Genomic DNA, 27025 nt, shown 5'->3' on the forward strand with positions numbered 1-27025 from the left:
TTTTTTTTTTTTTGATCAGTTATACTCACTAATCAACTTTCACAAGAAAATGCTTGGGTTTTTTTTGGTACCAAGGATTGAACTCAGGGGCACTCGACCACTGAGCCACATCCCCAGCACTATTTTGTATTTTATTTAGAGACAGGGTCTCACTGAGTTTCTAAGCATCTCACTGTTGCTAAGGCTGGCTTTGAACTCACAATCCTCCTGACTCAACTTCCCAAGCCACTAGGATAGAAAATACATGTTTTATCCTACCATGTAACTAAATTTATCATAGAATATCTACTTCAATATCTACTTTGTCTGAAAAAAAATAATCAGAAGCTCATTTAAAAGCAAAAATGTTATAGGGAATTATCTAAAACAAAGCTTCTCAAACTTTAATGTGCTTATAAATCACTGCAGATTTCTCATTCAATAGATGAGGTGAGGCATGCAATTCTATATTTCTAACAAATGTTCAGGTATTTTAATAATAGTTTTCACTTATTCTGGGCAGTTTAAATAAATTGATATATAACTCTAAATATGTCCTGAATCGGATCCATATCTAAGAATAATATTCATAGGCATTTATGAGCACATTCAAGTTTGAGAAGCACAGTTCTATAAAATTCCCCATCAAAATCCTCTAAACAGAGACAGGATGTAGTTTGGAGATTGGGGCAGTCTTTGACCATAGTGCATTTGATTAGCAGTTCTGAATCCCATTATAATTAAGTCCTAATGACTCACAAAATTACTGGAGCTTCTCTAAATGAAGTAAAAGGGGAAAACAAAATGCCTAAGTGACAATCAACTTAAAAAGAAATCTAATACAAGCACTGGAGTTGTGGCTCAGTGGTAAAGCCCTTGCCTAGTACATATGAGGCACTGGGTTTGATTCTAGCAATACATGGAATAGGAAGGGCAAGAAGGTATTTCCCCATTCCTCATGATATCCTAAATTCTATTAAACTAAACCAGCAGGAGCTGAACACCAAGCTGATATTGTTTCCATTCCTCTTCCACCACAACAATCCATATTCCCCAAACTTCCCTATAAAGGTGTTTTCACCAAATTCTGCTTTATGTGATTACATTAGGGTCAATATTTAGCATATATTACTGAATTTCGAGAAAGCATATTTTGAGCACATCATTCATTACATTTATTTTACTGTACTTTCTTCATAAGCATTCACATGGTTAACTTTTCTGGTTTGCTTTTATTTCATGGAAAAACTCTGAATCAAGTGACTAATCACTGTGTCCTCTTTTATTAGCCGTTGAAGTGTGCACAGCTAAATTTGTGGCCTAGTTATTACAAACATCTAATATGCCAAATTAGGAACTTTAACTAAATCTTAATTTGTTCTTTTCTATTCTCTTTTCCATAACACCTGATGTTCTTGCTTACAGATTCATGTTGTACATATTTTATAAGCTATCATAAAGTCTTTTAGAAAGAATCAAATGAATGCTGTAACGATGTAGTAAATAAAGTTATTAACATCTATAATTCATTAAGCCCTGTTTTAGTCAGCCTTTTCACTGCTGTGACTAAAGGACCCAACCAACACAATTGCATGAGAAGAAAAAGTTTATTTAAGGCCAATGATTTCAGAGCTCTTAGTCCACAGAAGGCCAGCTCCATTCCTTGGGTGAAGCAGAACATCTTGGTGGAAGAGTGTGGCAGAGGGAGGCAGCTCACATAGAGATAAAGAAGCAGAGAGAGAGGTCTCCACTTGCCAGATACAAATATATACCACAAAGCCACGCCCCAGTTCCCACCTCCACCAGCCACACCCTACCACTTCAATTACCACTCAATTAATCCCTGCCAGGGGATTCATTCACTATTTGGGTTAAAACTCTTATAACCAATTATATCTCCTCTGAACCTTCTTGCATTGTCTTATGTGTGAGCTTTTGGGGACACCTCACATCCAAACTATAACAAGCCCTTGCTAACTGCAATCCAGTCATACTATCCCAAGCCTTTTCATGCATGGTTATCTACTTTTGACTGGTCATAGCTATGTGTTTTCTTTGTGTACTTTTGATTTTTAGTAGAAGAAGCAGTGAAAATCTTTAAAAAAAATTTTTGTAATCCAAAAATAGCACTTTGACGACATATAACAAAAGGGGGGAAAAAAAGGTGGCAGGGAGAAGGGTGTAAAAACATACCACTGCAAGGAATTTACTTTAAAGAAAGTAAGAATGGCCCCCAAACAATTAATTACAATATAGCATGCCATGTTCTGTTAAGAAATTGTTCTACTGTCAAAATATACAACAATGAGTTATATTCATTAATGAAATGATGCTACATTGATTCAATGTTCAAAAGAATATACTAGTATGGAAAGATGTTCAGAAAATATTTTTGAAAGAAAAACTAAGGTTATAAAGTATTATCTTAATAAACATGGTTGATTTTCTCCTTACTTTAGGCTCATCTGAGTTTTCTTCCAAATATATGTATTGCCTGTTTCCTAGCACAGTCTTGTTCATTTGCTTTTTGAAGCTTTGCAGTCATTCGCATGGATGGGATTTTTTTAGTTAAACACAACTGATGTAGCTTAGTTTGATATGATTGATATAATTTTGATGTCATATTTTAAAATATTTATTCTTTCAGGGATTAATCATACTACATAAGCAACATCTGTACCAACTAAAAAATAGTTAGCATATGATACTTTTTTGTCATGACAGAGCCACTGGTTAGACAAAAATAAAACTTGCTCAAATGGTAAAAAAAAAAAAAAAAAGAAGAAGAAGAAAGGAAAAAACCCAATATATAATGCAAGCATAATTTAATTTACAAAAAAAGAATATTTTAACATATTAAAAAGAACAAACATTAAAAAGCTTTAGAGAATGGTCATAAATAGGTGGTAACAGGCATAATAACAGATAAAGAAGCATAAAAAGACTTGAAATTAATTAGAAGTTAAAAGTTATACTGCATGTTTGGTTGAAGAATAAAACTGAATCAGAAAAGGAATCAATCATTGAAGACTCAAGTCCTGGATCTTGAAACATTTCCTTACTGGTATGATTTCCATTGTTTGAAAATTTCCTAAGACAACCACTGTGTGGTCTCCCATTTATTTCTAACCAGGTCTCACTATTTGTGACCTATTCTTCATTAGTAGGAACTCCTAAATCCTAAGTGTTTGCAAAACACTCGGAAATGCTTTGCATTTGTAGACTTGGTCCTTCCAAGCAGCCACTGCAACATGCCTCACCTGTAATCCAAAAGGGGGCCTTCTAGTGAGTGTGAAGGACCCTGGAAGAGGAAAAACAGAAACCAGCAAGAGAGCTGCCTGACAAAATGAGAATGGTCACTGATTCCGGAGAAGAGAAATGGGGAGAAAAGTTCATTTCAAACAGACTATATGTCTTTTTCATCAATAAAATAAAAAACAATTATAAGGGGAAAATATATACAACAACCCTAAACCCATACTTTCTCCCTTTTCCTCTTCCCATTATATCATCATGGCTATGCTTTTTACTAATTTTGCTGTGTGTGTCCCCTTGTCTTTCCCCATTCTCTTCCATCAATTTCAACTACTTCTGTCATTACTACTTCTGCTACAAGTCCACAGTTCCTTATCTGAAACTTTAAAATTTAAGAAGCACTAAAAACCAAGACATTTTTTGTTAAAACATATGAAGGCAAAACAACTCACCTCGATTTTGGTGGCAAAACCTGAAGTGAATCAGTTACACAAGGCCAAGATCTCACACTTAGTGAGAATATTCACATGCTTTACTGCAGATATTAACCGGTTTGATTATAGGTTTGATTGAAGATCTACTTACCTTTTTACCCTTCCAAAATTCAAAATTTCCTGAATTCCTAAAAATGGGTGGCCCCAAGAGTTTTGGTTCAAATAAAGGCTTATGGATCTCTACAACTACAATAAACTACAACTATTACTATTGCTACTGCTTGTGATACAAAACTTTTCATAATGAGTAGCATTCTATTTGTTATTCCAAATCATGTTAACATCTCATTAGCCTAAAGGTACATAACCAAAAAAATAAAAAATAAAAATCTTTCACCTAATTCATCTATTGTTTAATGAACATACACGATTTATACTCCTTTAAAAAAAAAATTCTGGTAACAGGAATCAAACCCAGGGCCTCCCTCAAGCTAGGCAAGCATTCTACTACTGACCCATACTCCTATCCCTTGAATACACAACTTTCAAAATATTTTTCTGAACATTAAATAAAGCAAATTACAGCCAATCCAACTCAACATAATATTAACAGTCATAACAATTTCCAAATTCTGTGGCTATAACCCTGGCCATCAGCACTTTCTATATCTACTTATTATTACTATTAGAGCTTTCATTCATATTCAACATCCATGTCTGATGCACTTTGTTTGATGAAAACAAGTTAATTAGTGCTAAACCTTCCCTAGTTCATAAATTTATTCTAAGAACATTAAAAGGAAGTCAAGTGAGACATGTTCAGTAACAGATGTTTGCCTTTTTTGGCTGCCTTTTTACAGTTTGTTCTCTTTCATTACTTTTTAAGAAATTTAGTTAATGTTCCCTTCACTGGAGAACAAGTGTACCTAACTTCCAGGAGGGTGAGGGGTCCCTAGGGCAAACACAGTCTGTTCATTCCCTAACCTAATACCTGTTCAAATGCTCTCTAAACTCAGCTTTTCATGTTTCATGTCTTAGATTTTGGAAACACATTGACTGGCTACTTAGAACTATTATCAACATGATTACTAAGGCTTGTGGGCTTCCTGATCCTCTAGTGTCTCTCCCACCTGAGGACATCTTAGAACAGAGGGGCAGATGTGACTGAGAGAACTGGATTGAATCTTTTGGCTTCTACAGAAAAAGAAAGGGTGGGAAGTAATTCCCAAAAGTAAAAATCCAATAATAATAATAAATTTTATTTTCTTTCATAATAAAAGAAATGGAAAACACATACTAAGATTTTTTTCTCTAAGAAATTAAATAGATCCCAAGGTACAAATTTAAATTTATCCTAGTTTACTTAACTCTCTGCATTTGAAAATCATTTACTGTGGGTATATTGATGTGGCTACAGGGTGGTACACTGGTAAATCCAAGTAATACTACAATTCAGGTCTTACATTTGCCAAGAGTGCTCTCTTAAAACTTTGCGAGAACAGTTGAATACATGCCTTGACCTATTTACTGCTAAAGGAATTTTGCATGGAGTACATTCCTTATTTTCCCCAATAAGCATCTTCCTAACTAGAATGATAGAAAGAAAGGTAACCTAGAAAGAAAGATTCAATACAATAAATAAATATAGTTACAGAAATACACTTCGGGCCCAGTTAATACTGTTACAAGACAACATGACCACTGAAACAACTATGTAAATTAAATATATATTTTTCCAAAGTAAATATCTGCCAATATTTCATAAATATTAAAATCTTTGAGACTTCATAGGAAAAGAAATATGCATTTAAAATTAAAATTTGAAGTTTGATGATAAAACACAGCACCAGACATCACTATTTCTTATTAGAGGACCAAAACAAATTTTTAAAAGTAGGTCAGAATAAAGTGCTGGAATACTGTTCAAAATATATTTTTTTTAATTACTTAACCATTAACTCAGGACCTAAGTTAGTCCTATGCCTACACAGTATTTTCAAAAAGTAATGTTTAACTAAAATAATTTTTAAAAATTAGAAAAACATTTGAACCAATAGACAAAATTTAGTAGCTATGATGATTGGTGCTAATTCACTGAAATATCAGAAGTTGACCATCTTTTATCAAATATAATCCAATAGTGGAGAAAAATCAAGAGTATAAAAATAATAACAATACCTTTTCAAATGTTTTTGAGGAGGAAAGAAAAAGAACAGAGCTAAGACAATGTAATGTGGGAGAAAGAAATGAGAAAATGTTTAAAATAAAAGGGTATTTACTATTTTTCATTATGTAACAAAATCTTTCAACTTTGTTCAGTCTTCTGATAGTACACTTTGGTAAAGCATTATAAAAAATAAATATATAACTTGAAATTTTCAAGTTAAAAGAAAAAGATATTCTTAGATTCTTATGATACTTGTTTTTACTGAAATGGCTTAAGAACATTCTCCAAAGAAAAAAAATGATAAAATTCTTTTGTTAAAATCTAGGCAACTCATTCTATGGTTAAAATTAACCTGATATGAACAATTTAAGTTACATTTGAAACTTTTTTCTCATCTTTAAAAATGTTTCTACAAAATACTATTATTTGTGTGAGGTGAAACTGTATTTTAATTTTAATAAAAAATATAAATAGCAAAGCTTTTTTCTCCTCCCCTTTCATTAAGCTTGATCCTTGGAAGGTTGAGGGAGAAGACTGGGAATCCTTAAGTCCAGAAGGCCCACAATGTGCTCTTTGAAATAGAAAAACAATTTATGATCAACCAATTATGAGACCAAGTTCTATTTGTTTGTAATCTTCTATTTCCATGAATCAAGGTTAGGCAAATAATTTTTTCAATTGAGGGTTAAGAAGCTAAAGTGAGTGAATGGCTCCCTCCTGTCCTAAGGCATAGAGTCACTGTGGGAACCCTTGATGATTGGTCCTTGCTGATCTCAGTTTCATCACTTGTCACTTTTCCTCTTGCAGTCTGTGATTTGGACACACTGAACACTCAATTCCTAAGGCACCTCATTTCCCACCTCTTTGTGCTGCTGGAACTTTTATACCAGGGATGGAACCCAGGGGCGCTTAAATACTGAGCCACACCCCCAGTCCCTTTTCATATTTTATTTAGAGATGGGGTCTCACGGAGTTGTTCAGGTTCTTGCTAAATTGCTGAGGCTGATTTTAAACTCAAGATTCTTCTGCCTCAGCCTCTCCGGCTGCTGGGATTACAGGTGTGCATCTCTGAGCCCAGCACTGTTGGAACTCTTTTTTCCTCCACCTGGCCACCCCTGCACCCTGTCATCGCCACAACACGCATGTGTGCCTGGATGGCCGGTTGCTTTTCACCTCATTCTCACTCTAGGGTATCACCAAATGGCACAGTCCCTTTCCTGAGCCCTATGGCCTCTGCAGCATTGTTAGCCACTCCTGGAGAAGAGACTTGCCTTATGACAACTAACGAATAAGCTATTTCATTCCCGTCTCTGTTTCCAAATATTAGCTAGAAATTAACTACTTACACAAGTCTCTCTCAATATTGGCTTTAACCAATTTTTAAGAATATTGATAAATGCATTACTTTTCCATCTCAGAATATTGACAAATACAAAGTTGTTGTTGTTGTTTTAGCTGCAACTATAGTCCTCCAGGCTGTGTGTTCCAAGATTGCTTCATTCATTATCATAAAGTTAGTAAACCTTTTTTTAAAGAAGAGTTATGACATGAAATTGCACGAAGAAAGTTGGAGCTGGTGGCCTTTCCTTTCTGATTGTAATGGAATATTACATTTTTATGTTGCATGAGGTATTGTATTCATAGGTCTCATTTACCTTAGATAAATATTATCTTTCAAGATAATTAATGCTATAAATATCTCAGTACTGCAGAGGCCATAAAATGTAACATTAGTTACTATTTCTTCAGGATGCTTGGATTTGTTTTTTTAAACTTCATATGTACAGTTGCTTAAAATAATTGGAAGTTCTAACACAATAAGCCTGTGGTTGGAGAAATGGAACTTTAAAACACAAAGACATGTAGTACTATTGAATTATTATTTAATTAGAACTAAAAAAAACAAGGATACCAAGTATACTTTAAAAAACACTTCAGGCATAAAAGGGCTAGTATTCCTTTGCCCAAAGAAGATATATTCATAGTAGTTTTCTTATTTGAGCAAATTAAGGTTTTGATATAAATAGCTGAACTATAAAGCATGTTTCAAAGCAGAATGTGTTATATTTATCTTTCTTCCAATAAAAGACTGAGTTTCCTGAATCCTTGTTCCCACTTGCCTTTTAACAATGCAGGTTTCACTATTCTCAGCTTTCCCATTACCTGTGTTCTGAACTGATAAACTCCGATCAGGAAGACTTAGTACTTCACACACATTAGGATATAAAACACAGGAAGATTCAACAAGTGTTTGTGAGGATGCGGAGAGGCCAGAACCCTTGAGCAATGCTAATAGGAATATAAAATGGTGTAGCCACTATAGAAAACAGTATGCTTCCCCACATATTAAATAGAGAAATAGCCTATGACCCCAAATGCTAATTCTGGGTACAAACCCACCAGATGTGAAAGCAGAGACTCAATACTTTCACAACTCATGTTCATGGCAGCATTCTTCAAAATACTAAAAGGGTGGAAGAAACCCACATGTCCACTGATGGAGGAGTGGGTAAATGAAATGGAGTATATACCAAAAATGCAATATTATTCAGCATTAAACAGGAAGTTAGTTCTGACAGGATACACCTGAAGGAACCTGTATGACATTCTACTAAGTGAGAATAACCAGTCACAAAAGAACAAATATCATTCTGCTTACTTGAGATACCAAGAGTAGTCAATTTCATAAAAACAGAAAGTAGAATGGTGGCTGCCAGGAGATCAGGGGAGAGATTAATAGAGAATGAGTGTTTAACAGGTATGGAGTTTTAGTTTGAAAGATGAAAACTTCAGGAGATGGATGGTAGTGACAGTTACATAGTGATGTGGGTGAGGTTAATACCACTGAACTGCATACTTAAGAAGAGTTAAAACAGTAAATTTTAATGCTCTGTTTATTTTACTTATTTCAATTTAAGTTTTAAATATTTTTATAACTTTCATTATCTAAAAAGTGAAACATACACACACAATTTAGAACCTGATGTTTGACCCCTTCTGGGAGTGCCAGATTTTAAAGGATAAGTAAAGGGGGATACTCACTGAAAGAAGCCATTTATTTAGACTAATGGTGAAAATGCAAATGCAGGGAGCAGTACAAACAAAATTGAAAGACTGAATCTCATGCCTCTTATTAATTCGCCATACCCATGCACAAATACTTGGTACAAAAGGTAAGATACAACCTGAATTACCTCTAACTAGACTCAATACTAAAGGCCCATTATTGCTCCTCGGAGCTCCACTCTTGTATACCTCCAACACTGTAGACAGGTGCACTATCCCAAAATCCTACGTACTGGGTCAAAGCCAGGGTCAGCAGTCTCTTATCTCCTAGTTTCCCTTTTCATTCAGCAATGAATAAACACTCTTAAGTCTTGCATTTGGGATTTTCCACTATCAAGTATACCCTTGGCGGAAATATTCCTCACAAAATGATTCATGAACTTCTCCACGCAACTGGAGCACTTTCTAAATCAGGGCAGGGAAGTTAGAAGCTGAGGTTCATTCATTGTTTCAACTTCCCTAGAATGTAAACAGTTTTCTATGGATATTACTTTTGGTAAGAATATGCACACATTACAAATATATATTCCATTAGCCAATGACAACAGACAGACATTGTGATTAACAAGTATGTTCTAAAAACAGAGGATTAATAAATATGTTCCAAAATAGTGAATCACAATGACTATTAACATTTCAGGAAATACAATGTTCATATAATTTCCTTATCTAAATGAGGTTGTAAAATTTAGTTTTAATAAATTTGATGTAGAAATAATTTAGAAAAATAAGCTAATTAATGACATAATTTTAAAGTAGTGGTTGCACAAGAAAAATATAAAATTCAACTTTTATATTTTAACATGACATATTAAGAACTACGGAATAGGGGAATTTTTAAATATATTTAATTTGTCTAATGTGTTAGGGATCAAAGTGTATCCTCCAAAAATTCATACAGTAAAGTTCTAATTCTCAACGTGACCATATTTGGAAAAAAGGCCTTTAAGGAACTAATTCGGGTTAAATAAAGTCATAAGGATGGGGCTCTAACCCAGTATGACCAATGTCCTTATGAGTGAGAGACACCAGGGATGCAGGCTCACAGAGGAAGGGCCACACAGGACATAGTGACAGGAAAGGCCACACAGGACACAGTGAGAAGGCAGCTGTCTACAAGCCAACGAGAGAGATCTCAGGAGAGCCAACCCTGCCAGCACCTTATCTTGGACTTCCGGCATCCAGATCTGTCAGAAAATTTTGTTGTTTTTGTTTAATCAGCCCAATGGGTAGCAATTTATTATGGCAACAAATGGCAAGTCAATTAAAAAAAACAGTTTTATGAACAGAAAAAGATAAGGGATGAGACAAATTCATACACAGAATAGAACATGTGGGAGATGTAAGAAACCCAAACATATATGCAGATAATATAAGAGGACATGTTATAAAAATGCTATTTTAAGGTCTTTTTAAGAAATTGTTGATGTGGCCTGGGTTGTGGTGCAGTGGTAGAGCATGTGTGAGGCACTGGTTTGATTCTCCATACTGCATATAAATAAATAAAAATAAAGGCCCATCAACAACTAAAAAATGTTGAAAAGAAGAAATTGTTGATAAAGATGTCTGATTCACATGAATTTCTCTTAATATTTGCATAGTGACATCTTAGAACTTGCCGTAGTGAACAGATGAACTTAAATGAAGCCCCCACATTCAGGTCACAGGTTCCCATGTCCTAGATTAGAATCCACATTCCAAAAATCATTAGTAAGTGGTCGTGAATTACTTTAGGAATTTTTAAAATAATCCTTCAATTATCATGCGGTTAGCAGAATGTCTTCTTTCTCCATTGGCTTCCATGATACTTTTGTGATAGTCTATATACCAAAACAAAACTAGTTACTGCACAACTAGAGAAATGAAAAGTTGTGCTACAATTGTGTCCAATGAATCAAATACATTCTGCTGTCATATTTACCTAAACAAAATAAATAAACACATTAAAAAAATTCAACAACCATTATCAATAAAAATAATAAAGAAAAAAAACTAGTTGATGAACTATTACATTTGGGGCAAGTCATGTGATGATCACTTTGATCACTAGTGCTTGCCATATAAGAAATTATATGTGCATCTATAAATGAATTAAGATTTATACAAAACACAATAACAGCATTAATTTCAACAGAGAAATTATCTTAGGAATAAAATAGCTCCATAATAAATACTCATCAAGATTAACTCAACAATTTGATGAGGGGAAAATGATAACTCAACTCTACATCCAGTTTTATAAACACTTACAGTGAAATAGCCCCGAAATACTGCTGATGGTCCAGAGAGACTCTTATCAGGCTCTTGAGGAAACTGTAAAGACTTTGTAGTCACAACTCCTCTCCAATCATACACTGTTTTGCCTGTTAGGTGAATCCATGTAGGTTAACAATATTTATCTAGAAAAAGCACAGACTGATCATACTGCTTAATGTTACAAAGAGGAAAGCAAATCATCCTTATGGGCTCACTATTCTGTGTTCAAATCACACCTTGTCATCTAATGGGAGAGATGAAGAAGGGACAGCATTGCATAGAGAGGTTTCAATTAATTGGCTCCTTCACAGAGTAAAGCTCTCATGTTTTTATTGCATGCAGTGTGCCCAGGAGAAAAGTAATAGGTCCATTCTCTTCATTCCTCTTCAAAAATATTGATTTTTTAAAAAAAGGCTTAAAGCAAAATCTTATTTGTGAATAGCACTTATAAATATAGAATGAAAAGTTCTCTGTTATGTAAGTACTTTAAAAGAGAATTTGGAATTACTGTGAAGGCACAAGTTATGAAACTGCAAAGTAAATGAAATTATTAAACACGTTTAAGGTAAATAACTTGAAAGAGCAAAAGTCAGCCAGCAGATACCCACAGATTTCTTCCGTCTCCTGGAAGTTGTTTGGTGGGATTTCTTTAGTAACCTTTTTTTTTTAATTATTATTTTTTAGCAATGGGGAGATTTAGTTGTCCATTTATTTCTAAGAAATACTAAAATTTTTAAAAGGCAAAAATGAGTTTAATACTGCTTTACAAATGAATTAAACTATTTTCACATTTCCAATCTTCCTTTTAATATTTAATCATCGACATATATTCTTTCCCAAAACTTTCAATTTAATAGTTACACATGGACTGCTTAAATTTTGTAGAAATTTAGAGACCACTCAAAAGTAATTATCTCACTTGATTGCTTTTATTCATTTAATGGATCTTATGTTGAGTGTTGTTTAGGGAGGCAAAGACATAACATGAAATAATAAAAGAGTCCATGTTAACTCAGAGACATCCTAGTAAATACACATCCTAAGACATTTTGATTTTCTATATACTGTTTCCATTCACTCAAGAGTCCCTGTCCTCTATCAAAAAAGGCAAAATCTCTAGAAAAGTAACACAGTAAATCATATATTTCAAACACAACTCAAAGTAAGTGAAATTCTTTCATAACAAGGAACTTGCAGAAAACCTGAGAATATTAGTATCTATGAAGATGCCATCAAGGGAAAGAACATGCACTTTACAATTGGGAACCTTCAAGAGACTACGGGAATATGAAGGGAAAACACTGGAGTTTATTAGAGGTCTACAGCCCTCACATTTTTCATGAAACTTTTTTGACTCATTCAAAGCCTTCTCCAGCTCCCAAGCAGTATTCCTGATCTCCCTACTTCCCTTAATGAACTTCTACAATAAGTGATCTCACGTATTTTCAGATAACCACAATACACTTTCCAATCTCCTTTTTAATTCTGAAACTCTGTTGGGGTGAGGACAATATCTGACTTGGAGTGGTTTTGTGTTTCTGACTCATTAGTAATCTGAGTAGCTATGTAAATAAACACTGGGGAATAAGAATTGCTCCAAAGAGGTTAAATCTCACAGGCAAATAGGGGAATCTTTCTGATCGCTAAAAAGCCAAGCCCAGTATGAAACTAAAAACTATATAACTTATTTCTACAAGAGAGCCCAGAGCATTTTCAAATATTTTATCTTGTTTACCCACAAAACAGACTCATGCAGCCGAGAAGGCCAGGCATTATTTTCTCCAGTCTATAGGTATCACACTAGAAAATATAGCTATAACTTTTCCACTTCAGGAAGCAGTAAAGCCTCCACTAAAATCCTCAAGGTAATCATTCACACGCTGATGTATGCTAATGATTCTTCCTCAGAAGCCAGGCACACAAGGTGACATGCAACAAATTCCGGTTTATTCCACAAAGTCATTCAAAAGTTATAAGCTGATAGTTTGAAGACAACCAAAGTCATGTATCAGACTAAGTCTTCACAAACCCTTCCCTGAGTCAACAATCTTCACAGATAAAGCCACGGAGAAATAAAAATTCTGAATTCTAGTGTGTGTGTGTGTGTGTGTGTGTGTGTGTACACAGGAGCAGGCTACAAAGGGATAGGTGGAAAAAATAAGAAATCTTATGAGTAATCCCAGTTATCAGCCAGCAGGACAGAATAAAATGCTCTGAGATTTAAATATGTGGGAAACTGCAATATCAAAATTTGGAAAGAAACCAAAACGGTTACATCAGTTTAACAAGGAGTTCATTAAATAGCAGCTATTCTTGAAAGTTTGAAAAAAAAGAAATGTTGACTTTTTTTACTACTCACACTGAAGTCTTCCTGACTTTGCATTTCCTTAATACTATTTTAGATTCTCTTTTTAAAAATATATTATAACACAAGTTCATGTTATTTTGCTGTCTTCCACATATCTCCTTGTCATATCGAGATTTAATTAAAAGTCTTTTACTTGCTTTGTATTCCCTACAAAACTGAATGGAATGCTGTGCCCCAAGCATGTCTATGGGTGTTCCTGGATCCCAGCCCTGATTTGGCATTGATTGAAAGGCCAACCAGCAAAAGTGTAAGTGAAAGGCCTCATACAATGCAAATGACAATTGCATGAAGGAACAGGAAAATCTTCAAAACGGGCTTTAAAAAATCTACTTCTTTTCCAGAATCAAATATTTTTCATCAGGCCATCTCCCCTCACTATCTAGAATCATCTTGATATTTATAATGATAATGATTTCTAAATAACCTTTCAGTTGGAGGTAACTTTTTATTTTATTCTCTATTTTTATTCAAATTTATGTAGTTCACAATGTGCCCATTATTCACACAGGTGGGAGATATTTCAAATAACCTAATAAGCATAGTTATTTTAGAAACCTAAATTATTCAAATCACTCGCAGAAAACTGATAAGACTGCATATACTACAGGCAGTACTGCCAGGGCATGAGGAAAGAAGAGAAAGAAGAAAGGAACCAAAGAAAAATTATTTGCCCATTAAAACATTCACCACTCTGGAATTTTTATAGTGACACACATTTCCTCCATGTTGCAAATGATAGATTTGTTCATCTAGACATTAGCAAAAAACAATAGCCATTCAAACTTCAAATATACTGTCCACCAAGAAACCAAATGCTCTTAAGAAATAGTTCACAACTTCTTGGAGGAAAAGCTGGGGAAGTCCCCAAAGAAAATGCAATATATCTTGATTAGGACCCAACAGAATCAAAACCACCACTGGATTCAGTGGTTCGGGGTCCCCAGAGCCTTATTCATGCCAAGCTCATTCTATTTCTTTTTTTGCAATTCCTTTGTATCAATTAATTCTTTGAGTTAATTGCACATGCCGTTTTAATCTGTAGGTAATTACAAACAATTAATAGTTAGGAGACAGAATTAGCAGATCTTAGTTTGATTCTCTATATAATTAAAAGGGATGGTAAACTAGAGTTGACAAATAGCATCTTAATCATTTGAATAATCAGACCTCAGAAGCTTGCTTGGTTAGATAATTCCATCTGCCATATTAGTTCAAATTTTAGAATAAATGACTGAAATGCCCGTTTACATCAATCCACAGGAGTTAATTTCTAGTATAAAAATGAACAAAGTATATATCCTAAAATTACTTAAACAATCTTTTTGTTGTTGTTGTTAAATAATGAGTTGTTTCCAAAAGAATTTAGCCAAAACCAAGATTTGTAAGGGAGAAAAAGTAATACAGTTTTCTCATCCATTACAAGATTCATGGATTTATGGTTGACACTCCCATAAGGCTGATTAATAAAGGGAAAGCATGAAAAGTTAATTTTTCAGAGTTTTATGGGCCCAGGGAAAATGTGTATTCTGAAGTCTCAGTGTGATGAAGAATTGGATAGACATGTAGAAGTATGATTGGATAAAGAAGGGATGTGACCTAATGGAAGAGACTGGGGGTGGGAGACAGTAGGCCTGTTTCTTCAGTGTGGGACAGGACACTTGCTCTTGTCCTTCAAGAATGGGACAGGACACCTGCTATATGAAGGTCTCTATGGGAGAAGGGAGGGGCTCAGAAGGTGAGCATCCTAAGTTCTATGGCTTGTTTTAAAGGAGAGGAATTCTAGTTTCGATGACCCCCTTTAAGTGAGAAAAGGGGAACAGAGGAAGCTCAGAGAGACCCTCCTGCTTCTGCAGGCCTCCCAGACTTCTCCAACTCAAAATGCTCCCATGCCAAGGCATCATACTTCAGAGCACCATGTTCTGCTTCAACAGATGATTTATGTATAGCTACTGAATACCATGAATTAATATAGTTTCTTTTCCTATGTTATAAAACATCTGAGAAATATGGTTAACCTTTTTGTTCTATGTTCTACTTAACACTTTTATTTAAGTGTGTACTGACAGACAACAAATAAAACATAAAACTTTTTGGGCTGATAGGACTAGTAGATGAATATCACTAGATGGAATTCTAGGAAGCAGGGTAACCTTTACATGAATTAGAAAAATATATGGAAATTTCATTCTGATACGAAAGAATATAATACAGAACAGCAGCATGATTGATACATTCTTTCTTTCTGAATTTCAAAGTATTTGAAGAAATTCAGCAGATTCTTCCAAGCTAAAGTGAATAAAAAATTTTCAAAAAAATAATAATTTCTGAGCCAGGTCAGGTGGCTCATGCATGTATTCCTAGCAGCTTAGGAGGCTGTTGCAGGAGGATCCCAAATTCAAAGACAGTCTTCAGCAACTTAGGTAGGCCCTAAACAACTTAGTGAAATTCTGTCTCAAAATAAAAAATATAAAGGGCTTGGGATACAGCTCAATGGTAAAGTGCCCCTGGGTTCAATCCCCAGTACCAAAAACAAACAAACAAATAAAAAGAATAATGATTTCTGATTTTAAAGAGCTTGTTACCTTCACCTGTGAGGCAGCCCCTTTGATACCCCCAATGATACTACAATGATAAAGGTAATGTTAAAAATCTCAAGGTCACAAACATCAATCATTCACCAATTTGCAGATAAGGAGCAAATTTCCTTTAATTGGGATAATGGAAGAGAACTGAGGAAAGCTATCAATGACCTTTACATAGTAATATAATGTCCTCTCCCAATCTGAAAAATGGTCAGAAGAGCTTGATACCTCCTGAGGAAAAAGTTAAACAAAAAATAAATAAAAAATAACCCAAAACCATTTCTCTACAACAGGGAGTACTGCTTCCCTCTCACTTCCCACTCCTGTCATATTCCACTCGGACCCCACAACTCCAAGACAACAATTGTAAAAAGAAAGTGATCCTAACTCAGAAGAAGCAATATAGTCCCCTTGTAGCGAAAGAGTTCTATGCAAAGGCTGGACTGGCAGGTCTCCATGATAATATATAATGTGGATTATAATTACTCATGTGCTAAATAACTAAAGTAATAAAAGAATGAAGGAGTGAGGAAGGTCCCACTTCAGCAGAGCTAAATGTTCCAAATGGTTATCTGCAGATTACTGGGAATCAGGCAGAGAAAGAAGCACTGACATCTGTTCATCAAGATAGAACTAGAAAAGGTTAATCGGCATATCAGAGCAAACATGGAGCAAAGCTGAGAAAAATCCTCATGTTCTATTCACAATCACTGACTTTACATAGAGTTATTGCTTTTCTTCAGGGAAGAGTAAACAAACAGCAGCCTATTTTAACTACATTGATGCTAGTTAACATGTTTTCAAAGCTGAGATTGTTAAACCCCTTATAAACATTACCTGATTCAATCTGCACAACAACCCTAAGAGGAGAATGCTAATGATGTCCCCATTTTGGAGAGGAACAAATGTATTAAATCACTTGCCCAAGTTCCGACGGTGGGTGAGGGGTGTGGGAACCCAGGTATATATGAATTTGATGTCTACTGACTAAGACACAAGGACAAAGAGCCCTGTGGTTGACTGGACAATAGCTTCAAAGGTATTTAATTTCCTAATGGTAGAACCTTTATGTATTAGCTTATGTGGCACAAGAGACTTTTCAAATGTGATTAAATCAAGAATCCAAAGAAGGAATTATTATCCAGTATTATCCTGGTCAGTCCTACATAAAATCACAAGTGTTGTTATAATACAGTGGCTTAAGATCTGAATACAGAAGAAGAGAAGGAAATGTTTTGATGGAAGTAATAGATTAGGGTGATGTAAAGACAGGGTTATGAGCCAAGGAATACAAGAGGTGTCCAGAAGGGAAGAAAATATTCTTCCCTACAGATTCAAGAATGGACAGTCCTGAGGATACCTTGACTTAGTCCAGTGAAGTTGATTTCAGACATCTGGCCTCCTGAACTATGAGGGATAATACATGGGCTGTTATAAACAGAAAAAAAGAAATATATATATATATATATATATATATATATATATATATATATAGCCATTGTAAATGCAATGTAAATATATATATATAATGTATGTATGAATGAATATGACAACATAGCAAACCTGAGACTGTTATTCCCACTTTAAATTGGATGATGTTTATTTTACAACTGTGTAATGACTTGTTACAGCAACAACAGGAAACTAATAGAGTCTACCACCTAAAATTCTAGTAAAAGAATATAAATCTAAAAATATTATGCTGAAACCAGGGGAAAATTATGAAAAATGTTTGACATTCTCACTATAACAAGCCAAGCCATAGGAGTTAATAAACTAAGACTTTTAAAGATAATAATAATTGTAAGGTAAGTGAAAGTGGAAATGAGCATTTTTAAAAAGATAGGACATACAAAGAAAACAAAATGTAATGGCAAAATTAAAATCTGCGTCAGAGTTAGTAGGAGTGTGAATGACAGTGCAAAATACCAAATGACTGGATTTGGCAAGCACTCCTGGAATGCAGAAGAAAGGCATCCAAAGAAAAAATTATGAAAGAGAAGATTCTAGATTAAAGAAGACAAAAAAATAAATGTCTATGAAAAGAATCATATGCATCACAGAAGATGGAATCAGAACAACTAGAAATGAAAACACATTAGGTAATGACTTCTAGAGTTTCAAAATTGATCTGAATCTTGTAGCAATTGGGGTTTATTAACTTGGGGGAATTAATAAAAAGTATGCAATTATATACTACAAAATTACAGGAATAAAACAAATTATATGAATAAAGAATAATTCAGGCATATTCAAGAAAAAAAAAACATTTATATAGGTGTAAAGCTCAGATATTCCCAAATTTCTTTTGTGAAACAACAGAAGAACCAACAATAGACAATCACCAACAGAATTTTCAGGAAAAAGAAGTTATGAAACAGAAATTTCACAACTAAATTTTCTTCAGTGTATAAAGGCCAAGAATAAAAGTTCTCAAACATATCAATAATCTGAAATCTGCTCAGAAAATCAAGACTTTTATTTGAATAAACGCATATTTGTCTGAAAACCAACACATGAAACAAAATTAAGAATAAGGGAATTTTAAGAACTATGGTGTGAGAGTACCAGCAGTTCTTCCCATAACGAGTTAATGCATCCAGTTCTTATAGGATCCAGTGTAGTCGTGTGATTTTACAGCTTGGACTTAAAACTTGGTGCTGCCTGGCTCTAACTCATAGTTTCTTCTCTGCATACTATAGTTTCCCTGGATCCTAACCATTTTCTTCCTGCAGTATAAACTTGAACTCATTCAGAGTAAATCTGAAATGAACTGTCAAATGGGATCTTGTTCTATGATACAAAATAACAATACCAGTGTGTACTGTCCTGCATTTACAATGGCTAAACATTGAAATAAAACACATAATAAATGGCTAGTTTCTTTTTCAGAGAACTTAAAAATGACCCCCTCATGACATTGCCCTTCCCAAAGCTCCTCATTATATTATGGGAACCACCTAAGCATTCCTGTGATACTGCGTGATTTAACTGACAAAAATATACCTGGAAAAGAGATGGTAGGAAAACACACAAAAATTTCCCAATGATTATCCCTAGATAATAGACTCCTAGATGATTCTTGTGTGTTTATGATAGTGTTCTGTATTTTACAAAAGTTCTGTAATTATTTATAACTAAGTACAGCTTGAAATACATTAAAGATAAATTATGCAACTTGGGGTAAAACCAGGCAAAATTAGGTTAAATAAAATAAACAACAGCGAGGTCTGGAGAAAGCAACCCAGAACTTTTGGGTTGTGAGCCTCTAGAGAGGCATTAACATGGAGACCTATATTTTTCTGTTTTCTAAAGAGGACATTTGTACTTGTAAAGCAGCTCCCCCTCCCAAAAAGGTTGTTAATTAAGCAACCCCTGAGCAGATGGGGAGGTACTAATCAAAGCTGCCTGGGCAGAGGCTCCCTTCCTGCCTAGCACTCCACCTAGACCCTTCCAGCCCACCTGCTCACCCCCTGGCCATTCTACTGACATCCCCCAGTCACTCTGCAGGATGAGGGGAAATGAACAAGATAAGGGAGAAGAATGCAGGAGAACAAGGGAAACTTTAGACATACAAAAGCCAAGGGACTTCCTCATCCCATGGATCTGCCTTTGGGTCCCCTTCTCCACACCCAGGAGAAGTCTCTTGTACTATCCTTTTTAATAAAGCTTCTTACTTTCTACTCTATGGTGGTCTCCATGTGCTTCTCTGGTGTTATACTTCAACACTGGAGGAAGTAGGACTCATCACGGTAACTGGTAACCAGTGGTATCAATGTCAGCATCATTAGAAAACTTTTTGGTCTTGGCATAGGAGGTAAAGATAAGAAAATCAGGAGCCCAGCTACCAGGTCCATCACAGATCAACTCCTGCACTGAGGGGCAGCTATCTGAATTTGTAATCTGGAGACGCCTCTTGGAGGGCAGCTTAGTGTCATCTTTGCCAGGAGACACGATGTCAGCTCATCCTGATGACAAACTGCAAACTCCAGGGCCCAGGCTGCGTGCGTCCAGCACAACCATGATGCCTGGGACAGAACATGAACTAAACGATTTTTTGAACAGACGAATTTTAAAGTGACCTAGATGATGCATGCTTGTTTTACAGGTGAAGGTGAACTCACTGTTTTCTAGGCAAAATAAGACAAAGAGAAAAGTAAACATTGGTTGATAATTTACCCCCTTCCCCACTGAAAGCAATCATTGACTAGTCTTTTGTTTGTCTCATGTAATTCTAAATTTTTTAAAAAATCAAATTCTTCCAAATTTATTATATATTAATATTTGGGCCACATGGATCTCACCTATTTGTCAGAAAATAAAAATCTTTTAAATGATCATATACATGTTACACATTTTAAGAATGTAATACAAATGTCTAGTAATCTTTCAGAAGGGTAACATCTGAAATACGACTGAAGATAAACAAACATGTTTATTATATCATTATTTTTAATAATTATGCAGAAAGGAGTTACCACAGCAAGCCTGAGATTGCTAATCTTAGCAGATCTTTTTTTGCAAGTTGACCTGTGGTGAGAACTGGGGGAACAAAGCTGGTAAACATATCCCCACACTGATATAAATTTTCTTTGAATGAAAAGGGTATTTTACTACACCTAGATTATGCGAGCAGTATGGCTCACACTAAACACCTGCTTTCCTTCCAGAAATCTGAAATGTTGGTACATGCTAGGCAGAAGATGCCTGTGTGACCAGGCCCCAATAAAAATTGTGGGTGCTGCTTATCTGATGAGCTTCCCAGGAATACAACATTTCACGTATGTCGTCATGATTCACTGCTAAAGGAATTAGATGCATCCTGCGTGACTCCACCTGGAGAGGACAGTTGGAAGCTTGAGCATTCCTTCCTCTGTACTTCATCTCATGTGCCTTTTCCCTTTCCTGATTTTGCTTTGTTTTTGTTGTTGTTGTTGAAGTGTTTTTGTGTGTGTTTTTTAATTTCATTGTAATAAATCTTATCCAAGTGTGTAACGACATGTGGAGTTCTATGAGTTCTAGCATGTCACTAAAGCTGAAGGGGGTCTTTGGGACCCTGATGCAAAAATAAAATTGGAAATAATATAAATATACTGGTAAGGAGAGATTGGTTATGTAAATTTTAGTACATTATGCACTGGATTATTTTTCAATAACAGATTATGTTTATGAAGTCTTTGACATTAAAATTACAATGTAAAAAATTAAAGATCTTATATATTTTATGCTTTTAATTATGGAAAAAATATCTATAAACAAGAAGATAACCAAAAATGTGTCAAATGTTAAAAGTGATAGTTTCGGGTTTGATTCATTTTTTTTTCTGTTATCTATTATCTTCTTTTGTTCTGATTGGGCTGATTATGGGAGTTGGTAAATATTTTATATCTAACTCATATGCAGCTACCTTTTAAGGAAAATTATCCTGTATTTTCTCCACACCAGTGGCCATGGAACCTGAGCCATGCTTTGTTTGTGAAATCAGGCTTGCACTGAGCTTCAGAGAATAGGCTGGGAAACAGACCACAGTCAGGGACAAACACATGAGCTGGACATGCGAGGGTCCACACCTGACCGTGTTTGGCTCCAATTCAGCCATTTGGTCTCTACATCACACAGAAACAATCTGATAAAAAAACAAATCTTATGTTTTAACAGATTCTTATGTGAACCAACAGAAGCAGATTATGTTAGCTGAAGGGTTTAAAAAAAAACTACAATTCTCTCTGAAGTTGGTTGTTAATCCCAACACTAGGAAATCTGGAAGCTGGGATGATAGTGGGGTTAGGACAGGGTCTTGCATGAAGCCTTCCCATATATGCTCTATCACTAAAGGGAATGTGCATGTGCTTCCTAAGGAATGTGACCTGTTTGACTCTCTAGAAATTCTATAATAAAGATGTGTTTGTTTTGTAATATGAAAAATGATTAAGCTCTAGAAAACAAAACCTATCTACAAAATGTTTAGTCGCAAATCTCTGCTATTTGATTTATTCACAGTTATGCATGAACTAGAATTACTGTGCAAATTATGGAATGAGCTGGTCTTTTTAGAAAACAAAAATAACAATCTAATCCCATAAGAAAGATTAAGTTTGTTACTTCCATCTGTCTTTGATGATTGGCTTGTCAGAAGACTGAAGCTCATTAATGTATCATTATCTTTACTAAAAGCTCATTATAAAGTAATACATTCAAGAGGAGAAAAGACTGTGGTCAAAACAACCACAAAAGGGTAATTATGGAGAAGAATTCTAGCCCTGCTTATTCCTGCATGTTCACTCCAAATGTTTCACTCTTTTTACTCTCAGAGTCAAAACTAGGTAGGTGATAACTAATTCCTTGTCCTACAAGCTATAAACTATACATGATTAGTGGAAACTTCATTAGATTGCAGGCAAAATATTGTGGAGAATTATATTAAAATTTTGTATAAGTACCAAGAAGCTTACAAAGTCCAAAGCTATAATGTTACAGCAAACATCATAGATAAATGTAACAAGATTCATGAGCTAAGGCAAGAATTTTACTTTATTAGTGACCAACATTTACAATTACTGGGTTTAAGGAATGAGATTTCTACCTGTCCTTTTCAGTCCTTTCATCAAATAGAAAGCAAAGATGTAGCATAAATAAGTTTTTGTACTTATTAAAAATACAAGTAAAAGCTTAGGTCCTGAAAGGATGAAGGAAATTCTACATATAAATGCTTCAGAAGCTATCTATGGAGATAGATAGCCATGTGGGTTCCGTTTCCATTATTACTAATAATTGAACATTGACTGTACTAATAAAATTTCTCACAGATGCTCTGTCTTCTTCCTCCTACACACCAACAGATCACATTCAATAAAATTTGGTTCTTTAGAGAAACAGAATATGAATTATTTTAGTAGGAATTTTAAGAATAATTCAGGATAAAGTGTATTTCTCTCAATCCACCATACTAGTTTTACTAACTACCACATCCAAGTGTGGAGATATCCTCCTGTTAAAATTGCTCTGCTTGAGGGGTGGAAAGGAAAGGGAGGGGGCAGGGGATTAGCAAGGATGGTGGAATGTGATGAACATCATTATTCAAAGTACATGTATGAAGACATGAATTGGTGTCAACATACTTTATATACAACCAGAGATATGAAAAAATGTGCTGTATACATGTAATAAGAATTGTAATGCATTCTGCTGTCCTTTATTTTTTTTAAAAAATCAATTTAAAAAATTGTTCTGCTTGCCTTAACCTCCCCACATTTGCCTATGCATGGGCCCTGCCCAAGCTCATTCTAGATGATCTCTAGGTTCCCAAGTACAGCCAAGTTCAAGGCCCAACTGTAACACCATCATCTTTTTCTCTCCACTCACAAAAGCATAGAATTCAAAGATATGTGACTGTGTGGTTAAAAAGATAACCCTCAACCTACTCTTAGTTATGAAAAAGTTAAATAATTCTCAAAGGTTTTTTTTCTTTTCAGTATTAAGAAAAATATCCCTTGAAGTCACCTGACTGATGCTGATGCATGAACATGAATGGTCACAGAGGCTATGAACTATGAGTCTCTACCATGGAACAGAACACATATCAGTGCTTGTGGTCTGGGTCAGCACTTCCTGTATTTTAATGCAGCCACAGATCAAAACTTCTTTCTAATACATGGCTGATGTCTAGTATTTATCTGTATACTTATAGACCTAACTTGAATTTTGTATATTCGGTTTAAAAAATTAACAACAAAAAATCTTTAATCAACATTTCTTTGCCTTCAAAATTCAGATGTCATCTTTACTTCCATTATACTTATAACAAATGTTTTTATCTTTAAAAAAAAGACATAAATACTCCATCTGTACTTGAATGAAACCTCTATCAAAATATGATAAGACAGACCCATTTGAATAATTAGTGTATATTAGTTAATATTGCATTATTAATATTAGATGAATTTTTTTTCAGTTGTACTTTAATAAGAGATTATCTTTTTCAATGCAAGCTGAAAAATATGGATGGATATTAAAGAGTTTGGTTCAAATAATCCCAACAGAGAAAGGAAGTACTGGGTGGATGCATAAATTAAAGAAGTAAAATTAGCCATGAGTTTATAATGGTTGGAGCTAGATTGTGGGTAGACATAAATTTATCATACTAGCCTCTTTACTTTTTTTTTCCATTAATTTTTTAAATTGGTGGTGCATGCCTCTAATCCCAGCTGTTTGGGAGGCTGAGGCAGAAGGACTGCAAGTTTGAGGCCAGCTCTATCAACTTAGCAAGAACTTGTATCAAAATAAAAAATTAAAAGGACTGGGGATGCATCCCTGGATTCAATCTCCAATATCACAAATATATACAAATTAAGTTATTTATTCCAAAAAAAATGTGACTTGCATTGAACATCTAAATTATCAGAAAAAGAGACTAGACCCAGAAAAAAGCATGAGTAATAGTACTTTACTATGTAGTGAAGTATAATTTTTAAAAATCAGGAATGGAATTGCACAATAAGATACAAGGAGACTCATCTCAGCAATTTCCCAAGCAACAGTCCAAGTTTTTACAAAGTGGTTTTGTTAAATATAAGATCCAAGGCTATAACCAACCTCAGGTTGAGCCAACCATTCAAAATTTGCTTACTTGTTTACTACATTCTCACCTAGTAATAGAAGTTTAATAGATTTATCTTGCTTAAAGTGATCTCAACAAGCAATGCATCTAGCTCATACAGCAGATGCTCAATAAATATTTTCCAATTATCCTAATATATAAAATATGCCCACTCCTATCTACTGCCAACAGGCCATAAAGTACTGTGGATATTAAGCTACTAAAGATTCATTTAGGATATTCAAATTTTAATTATATGTGCTTCTTTCTGAAAATAGCTTGTCAGCAACTTATATTTATTTAGCATATTAAAAATTAAAAATTATCTTCTACACACACCTTCTCATTTTAGCTTCATATCTCCCAATAGAAAGATAAAAACAAGTATTACCTCCCAATCCTAATAAGAAAAAGTTCAGAATACATTGATTATCTGCTGAGATCTCAACTCTGTTTCTGACTTAAAATTATTTGTTCTTTCAACTGTAAAACTATCTTTATATTCTTTCTAAATTAGGGCACATTAATTATTCCAGTAAGAGTGGAAAGAGATCCTGAGAAGCAGAGCCCAGAAGCCAAACAATAAAAGATAGAAAATCAAACACAGTGCATAGCTTTTGGGTGGAGTATTAAAGAACATCATTTCAAAATCTTAAAAGATATGCAGATTTACACTTTTACTTAGATATAGAAAGTCACAAAGGAACACCTTCCCAACTTTACCCTAAGAACAAGACTGATGGTCTATTAAAAAAAAAAAATTGATTTTTTGAGCCAATCAGAGAACTATGATCACAATGCATCCTGATCAACCGCAATACATGGTAGACAAGCTCCTCCAAGGAGAGACAACCCCCAAACTATCTCATATTAGGCAGATCAAAGAAAAGATACCCACTGTCAAGGAAGATAAGAAGGAAACTTTAGATCTTTAAAGGTCAATTGCACCCAAACTTGATGGTGTAGAATCCTCAAATGCCACACAGAAGAAGCATATGTAGCCTCTCTCCTGCTTTATCTAGGGCTTTGACTCAGTGCTGATTAGAAACCAGGCAGCAAGACCTGAGAGAGAGACAACATCTATGATGAAGGTATGTGAATCCTGTCTTGTTTTTGAGGTGAGGCAGGAGAACCTAGAAAAGTCTATTCCCAAATTCGGGTCCTGCAGAAATGCAAGCTTGTGGTTGACTGTTACCGGAAAGAATCTGAAAGCTACTCAGGCCCTGATGCTACACTGATACTGGGAAAAATTTGTCTGCCACTAGGGGAGAGACAAGAAACCCAACTCATTTTAACAGTTTAACAGTTATAAGCCTGAGAGCAAAGCTACACAAGATGTTACAAGGAAAGAAGGTGACAGCCTGCTGATGTCGAAGAACATACATACAAAAGTCCTTAACAAAGTGCTGGCAAAGCGAATCCATGAGTATCTGTAAAGCATGATATAGCCAAGAACACAAGGCTAGATTTACATATGAAAATGAACTAATGTAATTCCAGACAGCCAAATGATATTTTACATAGATGCATTAAAAATAATAAATGCAAAACATTTTTTAAAAAAAAACCTCACAAACATACATTTATAATTTTAAAATTTTGTTTTCAGTACCCTGAGAATGAAAGGAAATTTCCTTATCCTTACAAAGGAATATTACCAAACAAAACAAAAACCTAGAAGTAACATTATAAATGTTTGTGAACTATGAAATGCCTGGCCTAATATTTAAAACAAGACATCTGTAATCATTGCTTCTGCTTAGCATTGTGCTAGAGTTCCTAGTCAGTTAACAAATAAAGCCTAACTGACAAAAATTGAAAAGAAAAAAGTAAAATTGCCTTTTTGCATTAGTGACATAACTAGATATGTAGAAAAACCTAATGAATCTGAAAGAAAATTAGCAGAACTAGAATTTAGCAGTGTTATAATATGCAAAACTGGTCAAAAAGTCAATTGTATTCTATACAATATCATGAACACTCAGAAAAAGGAATTAAAATTTGATATCAATTGTAATCGTTTAAGAACTTCAAAGCATTAAGAATAAACTTAATAAAAAATGTAGTTAAAATATAATTGTTGCTGCGAGATTAAAAAGACAGAAATTAATACAGAGATCACTATACCCATAGGCTGAAGACTTAATTTTAAGATTGCTATTCTACATGTTCATTTGATATATAGATTCAAAAGCAATCCCAATTAAAATCACAACAGGAATTTTTTCTAGAAATAGATGAGATAAATTAAAATTTTACTTGGAAAAGAAAACAAAAATAGATAAAAAATAATCTAAAAAAATTAAAAACATGGGCTGGAGA

The 27025-nt window shown here is 34.5% G+C and overlaps 1 protein-coding gene across 1 annotated transcript in view; it reads right to left on the minus strand.

Annotated features, from left to right (window-relative positions):
* Positions 1 to 27025, minus strand: part of Iqcm (IQ motif containing M) — a 301720-nt gene that overhangs the window by 200980 nt on the left and 73715 nt on the right. Inside the window, exons 6-7 of the mRNA XM_048813853.1 lie at positions 7956 to 8124; positions 3959 to 3983 (exon numbers count right to left, since the gene is read on the minus strand). Of these exons, the coding sequence (XP_048669810.1) occupies positions 3959 to 3983; positions 7956 to 8124 (194 nt within the window). The remainder of the gene's footprint in view (positions 1 to 3958; positions 3984 to 7955; positions 8125 to 27025) is intronic.

This window comes from Marmota marmota, unplaced genomic scaffold (genome assembly GCF_001458135.2).
Source record: "Marmota marmota marmota unplaced genomic scaffold, marMar, whole genome shotgun sequence".
Taxonomy (NCBI): Eukaryota; Metazoa; Chordata; class Mammalia; order Rodentia; family Sciuridae; genus Marmota; species Marmota marmota.